The sequence below is a fragment of the Cupressus sempervirens genome, chromosome 5 (genome assembly GCF_028749045.1).
Source record: "Cupressus sempervirens isolate cs-2001-9-10 chromosome 5, ASM2874904v1, whole genome shotgun sequence".
In the NCBI taxonomy this organism is placed as follows: Eukaryota; Viridiplantae; Streptophyta; class Pinopsida; order Cupressales; family Cupressaceae; genus Cupressus; species Cupressus sempervirens.
In genome coordinates this window covers 305,714,150-305,731,723 of record NC_143122.1, presented here as the reverse complement: position 1 = coordinate 305,731,723, position 17,574 = coordinate 305,714,150, and the positions used below count along the sequence as shown (strand labels likewise).

The 17,574-nt window shown below is 36.1% G+C and overlaps 1 protein-coding gene across 2 annotated transcripts in view; it reads left to right on the top strand.

The window, feature by feature from the left end:
• LOC149555799 (SEC12-like protein 2) overlaps positions 1-17,574 on the top strand; it is a 163,286-nt gene that overhangs the window by 65,298 nt on the left and 80,414 nt on the right. For both annotated transcript variants that reach the window (XM_089829955.1, XM_089829956.1), the window contains exon 3: positions 8,082-8,229. In XM_089829955.1, the coding sequence (XP_089686081.1) occupies positions 8,082-8,229 (148 nt within the window). The remainder of the gene's footprint in view (positions 1-8,081; positions 8,230-17,574) is intronic.

Genomic DNA, 17,574 nt, shown 5'->3' with positions numbered 1-17,574 from the left:
TCTTTTCCCTTCGCCTTATTCCGATCCTTGTTAAGCTGATTTGGCATTAATCTTCATTCCTCCCACCTTCCAGATTCATAAGGCAACGACGCCAAATGTTTACCGTACAGGTAAAGAAGTCAACACATACAGACAATAATAGCAGAATAGTAGAATAATATTTGCAATAGTAGATGAATGATGCTTTACAATGATCCCGGACGGGATATAAATACTACCGCCAAACTTTCCCGAAGGAGTCCGTCGGCCACCATTATTCTATCCGCTACAAACTATTTATCGTCAGACCGTCGGCTACAGAAACACCTCCGGACTGTCGGCTACAAAAACACTGCCGGAGCCATCCAGTCGGCTAACAACTTTGGTGTTGGAATCATGCCTTGCGTTTCTCTTTGGGCTCTTTTAGAGTTGGCTCACACCGTCTTCGGGTCCAGACCGACCACCATATGAATAGAGATGACTGGATCTACCGACTGTGTACTTTGGTGGAGGTTGACACTGAGATTCACTTTATTTTTTCGTTGTCCTATCTATTGTGAGATTAGAGGGAGATTCCATTGCCTATTCAAAGATTGCTTCTCTCTTTCAACATTCTTCAGTTACATTGACTAGTGACGGCTTGCACTTTACCTCCGAGAGGCCACCTAGTTGCGCAATCGTACCTTGCAATCACTACTACCTCAGTGTCATACCTCCAATCAGCTCATCACTGCCTTTTTCTCTCTCCTATCTCCACCACGGGGTGTAAAAAGGTCATCCAGTATCACTCCAGATTGGTGTGACATTGCACCAATCTTTTCAGGCGGCAACACTCTAGGACTCTTGATCATCTGCAGTTATACCCTTCTGTGATCGATTTCTTTTTGCCAAGGAAGGACCCATAGTTCTTGCCTTGGCTTTTCTGCTCTTGCTTTTTATTTTATTTCTTCTCGGACACCGTTTGTTGCTCCTGCTCTTGTTGGTTCTCTTGTTTGTATGCTCAGTCCGACCCATCGCAGTTTTTTATTGGACATTAATATTATCATTGTTGGAAAACTCGGACTCGGCAATAGCTCGCCAAGCCTCCCAAAAGTTTAATTGGGAAAAACTCGGCCATTTAAGAAAAAAACTCGGGAAAACTTGGGAACCTAAAAAACTGCTGAAGTTTAATAAAAAATACATTTAATTTTGCAAAATTTAATGAGAAGATGCATCTAATAAGTTAATTAAAGAGAACACAAAAGAAACATGCAGAGTTTAGATATATATAAATGCATAGTGGGTACAAAATCACTTTCTCATGCGGAATGCTGATGGTGGGAAGCAAAATAGTAAATAGTTTCAATTTGTCAAACTAGAAATAAATAACAAATACATCAATACAATCACATCTTCTTTCTAGCTGTACTAGCAAGAAGGCGAGTGGGTTTAGTCCTCGAAGAAGTGCTCCGCACTATGATTGGGTGTGAGTTACATGACTGTGAAGTTTGTGGATGTGCCTCCTCGCTTGACATCCCTACTAACTGGCTTGACGTCCTTGAAGAGGATGTATCTCCTCCTATATGTGGGAATAGTAATGCCTCCTCTGAGCTTGAATCATCATCATCCTCGTCCTCAATGTCATCCATTGTGAAATGAAAATTTGTTTTAGCACCCTCGTCCATGGCCTGCCTCTCCAAATCAGCGATCCTCATCCATTGAAAACAATGGACGTGGCTCTTGTGCTGTCCAATCAGAATAAGGATTTATCTCTTCCAAATCAAGTGGACTAGGTAGTGCTGAACTCTTTGTCCTTTTTACGTGCAACTTAAGATTATAGTGCACATAAGTCATTAAGCCATCTTTGAGTCATTTTGTGTCTTTTCTTTGTGTGGATGGACTCAAATAAGCTCCAATTGTGCTTACAATGGGATGTGCTACAAGGTTGGCATAGGACTCTGAGAGCAAAAGTCTTTAAATTGGGGATATTGCCACCCCAACTTACCCACCAACCATTTGCAAAACAAAATATAAAAAGTTATAAAACAATGAAAACAGATAATCAGAAAACACAACATATCAATTTGCAAAATTTTTAACGTTTGACGCTTTACCTGGTGCTTGAGTAGCTCTTGCTCTCTTTGCTAGCATAGAAGAGAACAAATTACCGCTGGATTCCACATAGACTTGTTGTTTGGTCACAACAAGGTCTCTCTCCGCTTCACTGGATATCATTCTCTCAATGCATTTAGAGAGACCTTCCATGACCTCTTCGTTAGGATCTGAGTGGGAATCATCAACCCTAAAACAAATAGAAAATGATATCAAGTCTTACTACACAACCTTAAAAAGTAAAGTAAAATGAAGTCTTCGTAAAATCTCAAGGACAATCATAGTACCTCAATTTGGGGTTGAGGAATTAGCCTGCTGTTTGAATGGGTTGGTGGAGCATATTGTTCGACCTCCTATCAATTATTTCGCAAATGGGTCAAATTTGAGTCTGTTTGCAATACAGTAATTTCTAATAATCTCTTTGGCCTTATCCATGGCCTCATAAAGACCTCCCATACGCGCAAGACTCTAACCAGGGGCATAGACATCTACATTTGAAATTTGGAAAATACAAATTAGTTAATAATGTAGTAAGTTACGAATTAATAATGAAACTTGAATCAATTAAAAAAATAATGATTTGATTCTTGAACTTACCTGCACAATCTCCTTAGCCTTTGCAAAAAAACTATCATCAAAGACTATCTGTGCCATAGCCTTTTCTTCGGGCTTCTTTGAATAAGGTGAAGCAATCCAATCAACACAGACAAACATTTGTTTCAGAGCCAATATGTGGTTGAGAATACTTTGCAACGCCAACAACACCGTTGCAAACCTTGTCACAGCGGGTCTCACCAAATCTTTGCCTTTAGTGGTCTTTCTCATCAAATTGAGAACCCATGGGTGATTATAGATATATTTGGTGACTCGCCTAGCATCTTCCACAATTCGACTCACCCAACCAAGTTTTTCTATTTCCTTCAAAAGGAGGTCAGGGACATTTGCTACACAAGGTGACCAAAAAAGTGTGGGATGCCTCTCTTGGAGGATTCTATTTAAAAGATAGGTAAAAAATCAATGCTTAGTTACAAACTTTTAATATTTACATCAAATTTAAATTAAATAATTCCATAGCATTACATTCATGATTCATATTGAACGTAAAAAATTAAATTTACCTGCTACCACATATGCTACTGCATTATTTGTGATGATTTGCACCACATTCTCTACTCCCAGCTCCATGACAACATTCTTCAACATTAAAGCCAATGTGTGCACATTTTTCACTTTGTTTGAGGCATCAATAGATTTCCAACACACCGCATCATCTTTGCAAGCAACCAAGAAATTAATAATGGTTCTACTTCTTCCCTCTGTCCACCCATCAGATAAAATGGTGCAACCATATTTCTTCCACTCTTTCTTTTGGTCTTCTATCAATACTCTTGCCCTATCAACCACATTGTCAAGCAACCTACAAAGTTTAAGTGTATTAAAGTGTTAGTAAAAATAAGAAATAGCAATTAAGATTTAAAATATAACAATGAACTGAAGTGAATCACAATTATTTACAATTACTAAATATTAAAATACTAACCTTCCACTCAAATCCTTGCAAGAAGGTGGCTTGTACCCTTTGCCCAATATTGAAATTGCATTCACCAAGTTCAACTAGTAGGGACTATCAGCCGCATACATTGAGAGATTGTTGAAAAACCAAAAATCAGCTGCTGCAATATCAGTTTGTTCATGCACCTGTTTTTTCCATCCAGTGCCCTCTAATGATGGTTGTGATCCAAGTGTATTCTTGGACACAAAATAACTCCCTTTCCCTAATGCTGATGGTGATGAAGAACTAGGAAATGTAGAAGAAGTGGGACTGCCAAAGAGGCACTTTGTTTGTAAATTCGTGGGCCACGAAGAGATCCCGGTATGTTCTCAAGTGCTTCTTCTTCTTCTTGCATATCAAAAAGAGCTCCTTGAGATTCAGCTATGGCTGCCCTCATAGCTAATTTTGCCTTTTCCTTATTCAATTTTTTCTCTTCAGCAGCTGCAAGTAGGGCATTGATGAATCTTTTTTCTTCTTTAGTTACCTTGAGACAAGGATTTGAATCATGGTTCTTTATGCTTGCAAGGTGGTATTTGAAGCAGTTTATGCCTCCAGAAATAAGTTTCTCACATGGAATGCATATAACCTTCCCAACATCATTTGGAGCTTCATAGGCATACCACCGTGCTTGATCTCTTGCGTTTCTAGGCTAAGTGCCTATATATCCAGATGGGCATGGAGTTTGTGGCCACTCTTCCTGTGAACTTGTCATGCTTTTTAAGTGCTCAGCCACTGCCCTACACATAAATTTATAGAAAAATGAATAAACAAAGTTAGAACTTAGAACTTAGATCTATGAGTATGAACTAAAGTTACTAAACAACTAGGGTTTGTATTTAAAAAATCTTACATATCCTTCAAAAAAAATGTCAAACATAGAGCTGAATGACTTTCAAATGATTCAAACATAGAGTTGAAATGCTTTAAATGATTTGAATTCATTTACAACAGACAAGAAAACAATAGAACTATTTTTAAAACTATAAAAACAATGTCAACAAACCTACCTAGGAAAGAGACTTGTCTTCTAAAACCAGTTGGAATGCTCTTCAAATCCACTGAAATCCACTTTGAATCGCTTACAATCACCTAAGAATACCTTGGAACCCTTCTTCTCTCCCCTCCTCAAGCTTCTGATAGCACAACATAAAACTGGTGTTGCAAAACTGAACTTTTCTAGTCTATATTGCTCTTGCTAACGCGCGGCCGAGTTCTCCTTAAAAACTCGCTGATTAGTCTACGAGTTTTTTGGAGGTGCCGAGTGTTCCCGCGATTTACACGCCGGCTGAGAAAACTCGGTGATTACCTGCTACTCGCGGAGTAATTTGCGAGTGTGCAAACTATGAATATTATTATCTTATCTTTACCATCAGCGAAAGTTACATGATATCCTTTATCCTCTAAGGCTGACATAGAAATCAAATTTCTTTTTATACCCAAAACAAAGAACACATCATATAAATGAAGAGGAATACCAATATCCAATTTAAAAGATGTAGAGCTGACCCCTTTTACTGAATAATCACCAATGATGACTTGTAAGCAAGCGCCCTTTTCCTTCAAATCAGAAAGGTGTCCTTTTAATCTAGTAATGTGACGAGATGCACCACTATCAATTAACCATCTGTTGCTGTTTGTAGGAATATTATTGGAAAGTGCAGAAATTAAAAGAAAGACTCTAAAATTAATGCTAGACTCCTTTGAGGAGAAAAATTCTCCACATCTTCAACAACTACTCCAAGGGGAGGGTTTGGTCTCATAATCTTTCTTGCAAAATGACTAAATTTAGCACACCTAAAACATTGAACTCAAGAGAGTTCTTTTTTTCTTTTTCTTGAATTCAGGGCTTGATTCAAAACTCTTATTTTTGAATCTTTTGAAGCTTTCTTTCTTCTTTTTTCATTCGAAATATAAGCTGCAAGAATGTGATCATCTTAATGAAGACTTCTTCGACTGCTACCTCTTGCTGCCAACCTACATTCTTCTTAAATGCAATCTGCCCTTAATTGATCAAAGTTTGGAAGATCATCTCTTTCACTAGTGCCTTGAATGAATTACTCCTAGGAGTGAGGAAGACCATTCCTTGCCTGCATAAAAAGATCTCTGTTGTTGGAATGAGTAATTTCCCCCTCAAATTAATTGTAAAAGCATAATAGAGAAGATTCTAGAAATTCCTGGATGGACAAATAGGGTTAGGTAAAGTTCTAGAAGTCATAGATAATTCTAGAAAAGTCTATTTGTGTTTGGCTAATTCAGATGTTTCCAGAAATGATTTAAGACCTCTATAAATAGAGTCATCATGTAATGTAATTGATATGGACAAAATGGTTATTGAAATATATTATTGCCGCAACAGATTGAGTATTTTTCCAATTTAGTTTATTTTGTCCATTCACCTTTCACAAGGTGTATCAGAGTTGTCATGGGTTTCTACAATTGGTATCAGAGCTAGGGCAAGAAAATCATGTCACCATTTTTGACGCATGAATTAGAGTCAAGTTAATTGGGAGCATCGTGTCATTATTTTTTGACAGAAGCAGCTAGTCATTGGATAGCTGAAGAAGGAAGGAATTTGTTTTGCTGCTTCATATGCACCAACATTTGATTTTGATATGCAACAACATTTGAGGTTGAAATTAGGTTCAAATTTCATAATCATGTCATTATGAAAATCATGTCACCATTGCTGCTTCATATGCAACAACATTTGAGGTTGAAATCAGGGGGGAGTGTTGGAATGAGTAATTTCCCCCTCAAATGGATTATAAAAGCATAATAGAGAGGATTCTAGAAATTACTGGATGGACAAACAGGGTTAGGTAAAGTTCTGGAAGTCATAGATAATTCTAGAAAAGTCTATTTGTGTTTGGCTAATTTATATGTTTCCAGAAATGATCTAAGACCTCTATAAATAGAGTCATTATGTAATGTAATTGATATGGACAAAATGGTTATTGGAATATATTACTGCCGCAGCAGATTGAATATTTTTCCAATTTAGTTTATTTTGTCCATTCGCCTTTCACAAGGTGTATCAGAGTTGTCGTGGGTTTCTACATCTGTCACAAAAAGTTTCACCAATAACAAGAAGTTGATCTTTGAGTTTTGGATTTTCATGAAATAAGAGACCACAAATTCTCCTCTTGACATTTTAATGTGCAACTATTGACACCTTAGAGCTAGAGCTCTACTGGTTTTATTAAATTCATATAGATCCTTTATAATGTTGAACATTTCCCTAGCAGATTTTAATTTTGAAATCCTTGGAATCAAAAGATCTTTGATGGAGTCAATCATGATCTTTTTGACCATCACTTTATTCTTCTTCCATTGAGCTTTATCAGCATCGTTAGATGGCTCTGCAATTTCAGAATTTATATAGTCTAAAAGATCGTTTTCAAGAGTAGTCAAAACTCTTGGCTTCCAAGAAGCAAAGTTTGAAGATCCCTCTAACCTGTCCTCAACTTCGAAACCATTCACCATCTTCACACACTGTTAATGAAGGAAAAAACAATGAAGAAGAATGAACAAGATGCTAGAACTTCTGGTTAAATATCGAAATGCTTGAAACCGTGCTAAATTTTTCAACACAATGCAGTTATCCTAGGAAAAATCCTCAACGAGGAAAATAACCCTACCCACCAAAACTAATTCTTTTATTACGAGTCTTAAAAGAAAGAACCAATTACAATGTCTCAGCTTCTCAAAAACTCAAAGCTCCATAATCATATATTACTCCAACACAACAAGACAATCACACAACACAATGCAATTATCCTAGGAAAAATCCTCCTCAACGAGGAAAACAACCCTACCCCCCAAAACCAATTCTTTTATTACGAGTCTTAAAAGAAAGAACCAATTACAATGTCTCAGCTTCTCAAAAACTCAAAGCTCCATAATCATATATGACTCCAACAAACCTATTGATTCTGACCGTGCCCATGTTTGTGATTTTTTCAATGCTTAAGTAGTCCTAACCATGTAACTTTTCTTTGTGCACTTATTTTGGAAAGTTGCCTAAAATAGTTTCTCTCTCACTTTATCTGCAACTGTCATTCAGACTACGAGGGCTCATTTTTAAAACCCCTAAAAGTGCTCTTTCACACCTTATGTTTTTAATATATTAGCTTTGGGCATAAACTTATAATTCAAATGTTATAAACGCTTCCTTGTTTTGGATATGCCTGATTGTTAGATCTGTGCTCTACATTCTACTATATTTAATATTCCTTTTGAAGCTTTTCTAGCAGTGTGAACTATCAACTTTCAAACTGCTATATTATAAAAATCAGAATGTCATGTTTTATTTACCAACTTAAACTTTTAGTTTGCAATTTCAAAATCCATTTAAAAATATTGTCACTCATCCTTATAATTCGTAGGAGATGTTTTTTTTGCAATTTCTATATTCATTTGGTGACTTCAATTTTTTTCCTATTATTATAATTGATCACAGGCATTTTAAGTTGGAGGAGGATGAACCTGCAGCAGGACATGCTCAGATTAATCTCTCAAACGAAACACTGGGTCAATTAGATAATGTGGGACAGCAAGGTTGCTTAGTCTTTAGTGCAGATGGCACTTTGCTTGCTACAGGAGGCATGGTGAGTATCAGCTTTGTATCATCAATGCGATTTGACTTTAAAGTTTAGGCTGCGTGCTAAATTGTTAGCAGAGATAGCTTCACTGGAATGCATTAATTTCTAGGAACTGCTTTTCACTTGTAAAACTGCAGGCAAATCAATAGCACCTTTGCCACCCTTACTCAGACTTTATTTTTCCTATATGTAACATACGAAATTTCATAACCAAATCTTGATCTCAAATTAATCTAATTCCACAAGTAACTGTTTTCATTTCACAAGACAATGATTTCTACCAATTGATCGTAACTGAAAGAAACTCTTTAAAATATTTTCAACTGAATTCACGAGTAACAAAAAGAGATATTTATGTATTGCTTAACAATTTAACTATTTCTATTGTTCAACTGAAAATAAAGTAACGACTAATTATATCAATTGAAAAGCTTTTTCAACATAAAAGTAAATGTTTTCTCCATCTTGAAATGAAATTATCTATCTATTTATACAAAGGTAAAAAAGTGAAAGGAACATACAGTAATAGCAAAGAATCTCTTTAACTCGTTGTCCAAGCCTCGGCATTGGTGAGAGGAGAAGCATTGACATAGTCTTAACCTCCCAACTGCGGACCATTACTTGTTCCCACACATTCTAAATTAATAGAACGGCCCTCCCTACTTCGGGATTGGGCTTGAGATGTTCATAAGCCCAGCCATCAAAGTAATCAGGTGGGTTGAAGTCCCAACAATTATTCTCCAAAATAACTGAAGTGTCTGGACAATCAACAAAGATCACATGTTCGACACATCTGCCTAATTTCTACCTTGGTCAAGGATTTCAAATTGGATCTACAAACCCAATCTCCACGACTTGACAACTTTTTACATAATTGGAACATTCATGAGCTATTGTAGTATTTAACTTATTATTTGTTTGATCTGATTCCATTCTTATCGTGCAGACTCTCTACACCTCACCATTTCAGGCTACCATGCTGGTGATTCCTAGGTGTTGGCGAGTTTATATCCATTGCTTGTGCTTTACACCTCTTCGCCTATAATGACAAGATTGCTAGTGAATTCCTCGGTGTTCATATTACATGATTTCAATTCCATCTCTATGTGGTATAACTGGGTGTATTAAATTCTGAGCTGAGATATTTATTTACACATGATTGTCATGCTATCATGATTAAATAACATCAATATTGACAGATTCCATATTCTAATATCTAAACAATATTCGCTTGAACTCGGTTTGAAAATAAATAGACATCAACGTTATGGATTCTATGCAACAGGCACACAAGTATACGACTGGTGCGGTTTTATGGAAAGAAAATGCAGACAAGTTCCTGTGGTATATGAATTTGGTTTTTGAATACTACATGAAACTCGACAAACTTAGCATAATGAAGAATTACGAAAGGAACTACGTGGTTCGACAATATTCTTACTTGACACTTCAGTTGTATTTGGTATGCCCTGAGATCGGGAGAACGGACTCCACTACTGGTTTTGATTCCGCGATCAAGAAATGTGAAAGAGAAGAATGAAAGGATTATAATCTCAGTTATAATTGAATCTTAGTCACTTTTTTGAGAGTTACCAATAGCAAGAGGAAAGAATAAAGAGAATGGTTGTGATATGATTATGAAACTATATAAAAAAAGAAGAGCTTGACTCTACGGCTTCCTTCAGTTACAAGAATCCATTTGAAAGCCATTCAAATCGATTAAAGAGAAAGAAAGGAGGGAAAGAAAAGAAATAAAAATAAGAAGTTAAAGAGTTATTATTATTATGTATTCTTATCTACGTTCATGTGTTCGTATTGATAAGGTGGCATCATTAGATTATAATTTATAATGTATTGGTGTCACCTTATTTTTATATACATATGTTTGTATTTGAGAGTGTATAATAATGATTAAATAATAAATTCTTTGATAATTCTTTTAAAGATAAGAATTATGTTTAATTTATATTATTTATTATAATGTTCCTTTTATAGCTCATGGGGTTCCACCATGTAACATGTTGTCAAATCTTATTAACCTTGTCAGGGTAGTCTTAGGTCAAATCTATCGATTCTGATGACTGGACCATTCGACCATCCCCTTCTGATGGTCCCATTTAGCAATGCTTTCCCTCTCTTCAGTCTTCGTGTAACCACTCAAACAAACATTCTTGCCAAGACATTAATTCAAGATATATTAATTGTTAATTCAAAACCGTTGTCGTTCATCTAGTGACATTTGGATATTTCTTCAACGTCTAAATAACTAACTCATTTCACATGATCATGAAAATATCTCATCATCACTTAATACCACATATATGCTTCACATAATCAGGAAGAAATAAATTAATACAACGGCTATAATTAACTAACTCACTTCACATGATAAGGAAGAAATAAATTAATACAATGGCTATAATTAACTAACTCACTTCACATGATAATAATTCGTTAAACCAACGGCTATGTTCAATTTAAAATTTAGGGCAAAAATTTGGGATGTAACATACCCACCCCCTTAGATTTTTCATTGTCCTCCATGAAATTAATAGCAAATTTAAGTAGTACTTAGTCAGTTATATGAAAAAAAAGAAATATTCAGTTTTCAATCTCAGAGAAAAGATAGGGATATCTTTGAAAAATATCATGATAATCCTCCTAGGTGGCATTATCATCCGTATATTGGTCCAATTGGACCTTGCACTGCATTACTTCTCGATTTCATAAGCGTAGTTTACGTACCTGAGCGGTCTTACCTCTACCACTCCTGGCGCTCGCACCTGCAGTAATTTTCAATCAATCATATGTTCATGGTGGGTAATATACTTTTTAAGATAAGACACATGGAAGACGTCATGCATTTGGCAAGGGCTGGTGGTAAAGCAATCCTATAAGCCACTGGGTTAACAACCTCCAAAACTTCAAAGATTCTTGCATATCTCGGGGCTAGCTTAGCATTCTTGCCAAACTTGATAGTACTTTTCTAAGGTTTAACCCTTAGTAACACCTTGTCCCCTACTGAGAATTCTCTGAGTGTTCTTTTGGCATCAACATAACTCTTTTGCCTGTCGTTTGCCTCTTTTAACCTCTGACGAATCTGAAGTACTTGCTCTTCCATCTCCTGAAGCATTTTAGGCCCGACAATGATTCTATCTTCCAATCGATTCCAACTTACTGGAGTTCTGCACTTACGACCATACAAAGCCTCAAAAGGAGCCATTCTAATGGTGGACTGATAAGAGTTATTATAGGCAAATTCTACTAAGGGTAAGTATGCTTCCCATTAGTACTGTCGGTCCATATAGTATACTCTTAGGAGATCTTCTAACACTTGATTTACTCGTTCGGTCTGACCATCTGTCTCCAGATGATAGGCTGAACTAATATTCAATTTGGTACCAAAGCTGTAAATAATGTTTGCTAGAATCTAGAAGTTATCCTAGCATCCCTATCTGAAATAATTTTCTCTGGAATTCTGTACAACTTGAAAATCTCTTTTATGAACTTATGAGCAATTTCAGGTGCTCCATCAGATGAATTCCTTGGTATGAAATGAGTAGCCTATCTGAAATAATTTTCTCTGGAATTCTGTACAACTTGAAAATCTCTTTTATGAACTTATGAGCAATTTCAGGTGCTCCATCAGATGAATTCCCTGGTATGAAATGAGTAGCCTTAGTCAATCTGTCAACCACGACCAATATAGTGTTGTGTCGATTCTGGGTTATAGGTAACCCTTGTACAAAATCCATGGATATTATCTACCACTTCCACTCGGGTACTTCATTTGGGTGCAACAGACCTACTGGGCACCGGTGTTCTGCCTTTACTCTCTGACATTCTTAGCATCCTGCTACAAACTCGATTATTTCCCTTTTCATCCCCTTCCAGAAATATAAAGGTTTTATATCGGATAACATTTTCGTTACTCCTGGATGTCCTGAGTTTGGAGCTGAGTGATATTCACCTAAAATCAGTCTTCGGAGTTCAGGGTTGTTAGGCACATAGATTCTGTGGTGGTATCTTAATAATCCGTCCTCTTCTAAGCTAAACTCTGAATACTAGGATCTTGTGGGTCTTTGATAAGAGCCAAGCTGATTTCTGTATAAAACTCATCATGCCCCAGATGTTGTAAAATTTGGTCCCTCAACCTGAAGTTTACCATAGTCATTGCCGAGATGTTTCTTCTCCGGCTTAGGTCATTAGCCACCTTGTTTTCCTTACCTTTAATGTAGCTTATGTCGAACTCATAATCTGCTAAAAATTCCAGCCATCTCCTTTGTCTAGCATTAAGGCTCTGTTGGGTGAAAATATACTTCAAACTTTGGTGATCAGATCTAAGCGCAAAAGGTTTTCCAATTAAGTAATGTCTCCACATTTGCAAGGCATGCACTATTGTTGCTAGTTCAAGATCAGGGGGTGTGTAATTTTGTTCATAATTTTTCAGTTTCCTAGACTCATAAACAATGACTTGTTCATCCTACATCAACACACCCCCTAAACCTTCTCCGGATGCATCGGTTATAACTATGAATTGTTTTTGTAGTCAATTTTTCTTTCAGAAACTCGAAAGCTGATTGACACTTCTCTGTCCAAATAAATTTCTTTCCCTTTCTCTAAAGTGAAGTGATCGGATAGGCTATCCTCAAGAAATCTCTGACAAACTTTCTGTAGAACCTAGCTAACCTCATAAAGCTCCTAACTTTGGATACATTTCTAGGTATGGGCCATTTGTTAATCGCTTTTATCTTAGATGGATCTACTGCTATACCTTGAGCTGATATAATGTGCCTTAGATACTAAATTTCCTTTTGGTAAAATGCTCACATAGATAGTTTTCCATATAGCTTGTGTTCTCTTAGTGTTTGACAAAGAACTATTTCTAAGTGCCTTTGATGTTCTTCTTCATTCTTAGAGTATATTAAAATGTCATTTATAAAGATTAATACAAGCTTGTCTAGACAATCTTGAAATATACTATTTATTAAATTCATGAAAGCTATTGGGGCATTGGTTAATCCAAAAGGCAATACTGTAAACTCATAATGTCCATACCTAGTTTTGAATGCAATTTTATGTATATCTTCATCTTTAATTCGCAGTTGACGATATCCTAACCTTAAATCAATTTTTTAAAATATAGTTGCACCCTTCATTTGGTCAAAAAGATCATCTATCCTTGGCAATGGGTACTAATTTTTGATGGTGACTTTATTAAGTTAAGCATCCTGTAATCTATTCATAGTCTCATGGTTCCATCCTTCTTCCTTACAAACAACATTGGGGCTCCCCATGGTGAGACACTAGGTCAAACCATCCTCTTATCTAACATATTCTGTAGTTGGATTTGTAACTCCATTAACTCTGTGTTTGTCATTCTATGTGGGGCTTTGGATATGGGTTCTGCTCCTGGTATCAAGTCTATGGTAAAATCAAATGCTCGGGAAGGGGGTAGTCCAGGAAGTTCTTCAAGAAACACATCTTGATAATTCTTCAAATAGGGGCACTTTTCTTCAAAGGATTCTTTTGACTTTTGCCTAATTTCCCCATCTTCATAAATGTAGTCATCCCCAATATGTGGTTGTTTTAGATTTTAACTGTGAAGATCTCACAACCTTTCTTCCCATATCTCTTAAGTTGCATTGCATAAATCTGTTTTGATCTAATTTCGTGTTTAATCCTCGAAATGCTTGTTGGTCTGCCTTGATCATCCACATAGTTTACAGTTTTGGCAAGACAATCTACCTTGGCCTTATGTTCATTGAGCTAATTAATTCCTATGATAATGTTGTATGACGTCAAGGGTGCTACATATAAGTTCAATTCCGTAGAGAAATTTGGAAAGTCAACCTAAGCTTCAAATAGGCATTGCTCCACCTTAGCCCTTGACTGGTTTGCATACTCGATTGTCCAAGGTTTTGCCATAAAACTAGATTTTTTTAGAAATCTACTTAATAGCCTAGGTGATATAAAACATTCAAATGCTCTAGTATCAATTAATATGGACACATGGTTTCCGTAAATCTTACTTGGAGTTTCAATGGGGTCTATCTGCTACTCTGCTTGTCTATTATCTAGGGCTACATGAATCCTTTGCTGAAAGACTTGCTACTGCTGCTGCAAAGATAGTTGTTGTGACTGGCTGATGTTGGGTTTAATAGGGCATTGCTTCATATAATGATCTCCTCTACAGTTAAAACATCCTCCTAGTAGTCCCTTCTTCTCATTATTCCTATTGTTCTTATTCGCATAAAAATTGCTTTTGACATCCATTGCCCCCCCATTTTTAAATTCAAGTTTATTATTCTTATAATCCTTAAATTGCTTTTTCTGTGGTCCAAAATCAACACCTTTTGAATTCCAGGTAGTTTTCCTTTTGTTGTCTTGGATGGAGTCATCCTTTCTGATCTTGTGTTCCTGTCGAACAACCTTTTTTAGAGCCTCTTCCATGGTTTGGGGAGCATGAACATCAATAGCTCCTCCTATCCTATTGTTCAACCCCATGATAAATTTTCTCACCTTCAAATTAGTGTCTTGCTGATAAGGTGGCACGTATTTAAGTAATCGTGTGAACCTCTCCTAGTAATTATGTACTGACATGTCTCCTTGTTTTAAGTTTTGAAAATCTAAAAGCTTTTGATCACAAAAGGTCTGAGGCAACCAATGTCTCCGAAATATACTCACAAATTTCTCTTAGGTGATTTCAGTGGTTCTAATGTTTTGTTCGACCTTAGTGTTTCCCCACCAGGTTGTAGCTTCTTCGATGAAATGATATATTCCCCAAACTGCCTTTGAGGTCTCAGAGAAATTCCTAATTTCGAAATATTGTTCCATCTTGGTTAACCATGCTTCTGTTTCTTCTCCGGATTTAGAACCGAAAAACTTAGGTGGTTTTATTTTATTTATGTTTGTTGATAAATCAGCCACTATTTCTTTCTTTTTTTGTTTTTCTGATTGCTTGGGAGAGGGGGTTTTGTTACATTTAGAGATTTCTTTCTTTGCTCTAAAAGTGGATGTGATTTGCACTTCCTCACGGTTCTGCCCCATCTGGGCTGCCATTTCACTCATCCTTCTTTCCATGGTTTCTAACTGTAATTGTGTTTCTTGCAAGATTTGGAGTAGCAGTTCATTGGAAGATTGAGGATTCTCGCGTATTATATCTTGATTTACAATATTCCTATTGCTGTTCATTTTTATGTTTAGGATTTCCACCTGTTAATTTGCAATTGTGTCAATTATGTAGAAAGAAAAAATCTGACAAAGAAATTTTTTTACAACACATGTTTTCAAATAACTCAACTTCATTGCTTCACTAAGCAATCTTATTTATAAAATTTTCCTCTATTGAGGAAATTTACATTCACATAATAATTAATCTTGCTTTACAACACTACATCTTGGTTCAAACTGGTACATCTCTCGCACCATCCATGATCTATGAAATTGTAAAAGAGGGTTGCTCTGTTGAGCATTCTAGCTTTGTATCAGCTTGTTTCTATATGCTGCTTTGTTAGCAGGAGTCCACTTGATTCTTTCCTTCTTCATCTTCTGAATTGCCTGATTCAGGGTTTAATTATCTCGGGGTACAGAACAACAGGGGTAATCATATTTAGTCATGTTTCTAATGAGATAAGGAAACATGGGGTGCCGAGTTTTCTTGTGGGGGGTTTTACGTACTTGCATCTGTAGTCAATCCAAAATTTTTCAGGTTTCAAGAAGGTAGGGTGCCCTAGGTTCAGTGTCGAATCCAGTGCTCTGATACCATATGTAACATACAAAATTTCACAACCAAATCTTGATCTCAAATTAATCTTATTTCACAAGTAACTGTTTTCATTTCACATGACAATGATTTCTACCAATTGATTATAACTGAAAGAAACTCTTTAAAATCTATTCAATTGAATTCACGAGTAACAAAAAGAGATTTATGTATTGCTTAACAATTTAACTATTTCTATTGTTCAACTGAAAATAAAGTAACAACTAATTATATCAATTGAAAAGCTTAATCAACATAATCGATCTTGAAATGAAATTATCTATCTATTTATACAAAGGTAAAAAGTGAAAGAAACATACAGTAATAGCAAAGAATCTCTTTAACTCGTTGTCCAAGCCTTAGCATTGGTGAGAGGAGAAGCATTGACATAAGCTTAACCTCCTAGCCGCAGACCATTCTTATTCCCACACATTCTAAATTAATAGAATGGCCCTCCCTACCTTGGGTTCGGGCTTGGGATGTTCATAAGCCCAACCATCAAAGTACTCAGGTGGGTTGAAGTCCCAACAGTGATTCTCCAAAATAACTGAAGCGTTTGGACAATCAACAAAGATCAAATATTCGACACATTTGCCTAATGTCTACCTTGGCCAAGGATTTCAAATTGGGTTTACAAACCCGATCTCCACCACTCAACTTGACAACTTTTTACATAATTGGAACATGCATGAGCTTTTGTAGTTTTTAACTTATTATTTGTTTGATTTGATTCCATTCTTATTGTGCAGACTCTTTACACCTTCTCACCATTTCAGGCTACCATGCTGGTGATTCCTAGGTGCTCGCGAGTTTATATCCATTGCTCGTGCTTTACCTCTTCACCTATTATGGCAACATTGTCGGTGAATTTCTCGGTGTTCAGATTACATGATTTCAATTCCATTTCTGTGTGGTATAACTGGGTGTATTAAATTCTAAGCTGAGATATTTATTTACACATGATTATCATGCTATCATGATTAAATAACATCAATATTGACAGATTCCATATACTAATATCTAAACAATATTCCCTTGAACTTGGTCTACGTTATGGATTTTGTACAACAGGGACACAACTATACGAATGGTGCGATTTTATGGAAAGAAAATGCAGAGTTCCTGTGGTATATGAATTTGGTTTTTGAATGCTACATGAAACTCGACAAACTTAGCATAATGAAGAATTACGAAAGGAACTACATGGTTCGGCAGTATTCTTACTTGATACTTAAGTTGTATTTGGTATGCCCTGAGATTGGGAGAACGGACTCCACTATTGGTTCTGATTTCGTGGTCAAGAAATGTGAAAGAGAAGAACGAAAGGACTGTAACCTCAATTGGAATTGAATCTCAGTTACTTTTTTGAGAGTCACTGATAGCAAGAGGAAAGAATAAAGAGAATGGTTGTGATACGATTATGAAACTCTATAAAAAAAGAAGTGCTTGACTCTATGGCTTCCTTCAGTTACAAGAATCCTTTCGAAAGCCATTCAGATCGATTAAAGAGAAAGAAAGGAGGAGGGAAAGAAAAGAAAGAAAAATAAGAAGTTAAAGAGTTATTATTATTATTTAATATTATTATG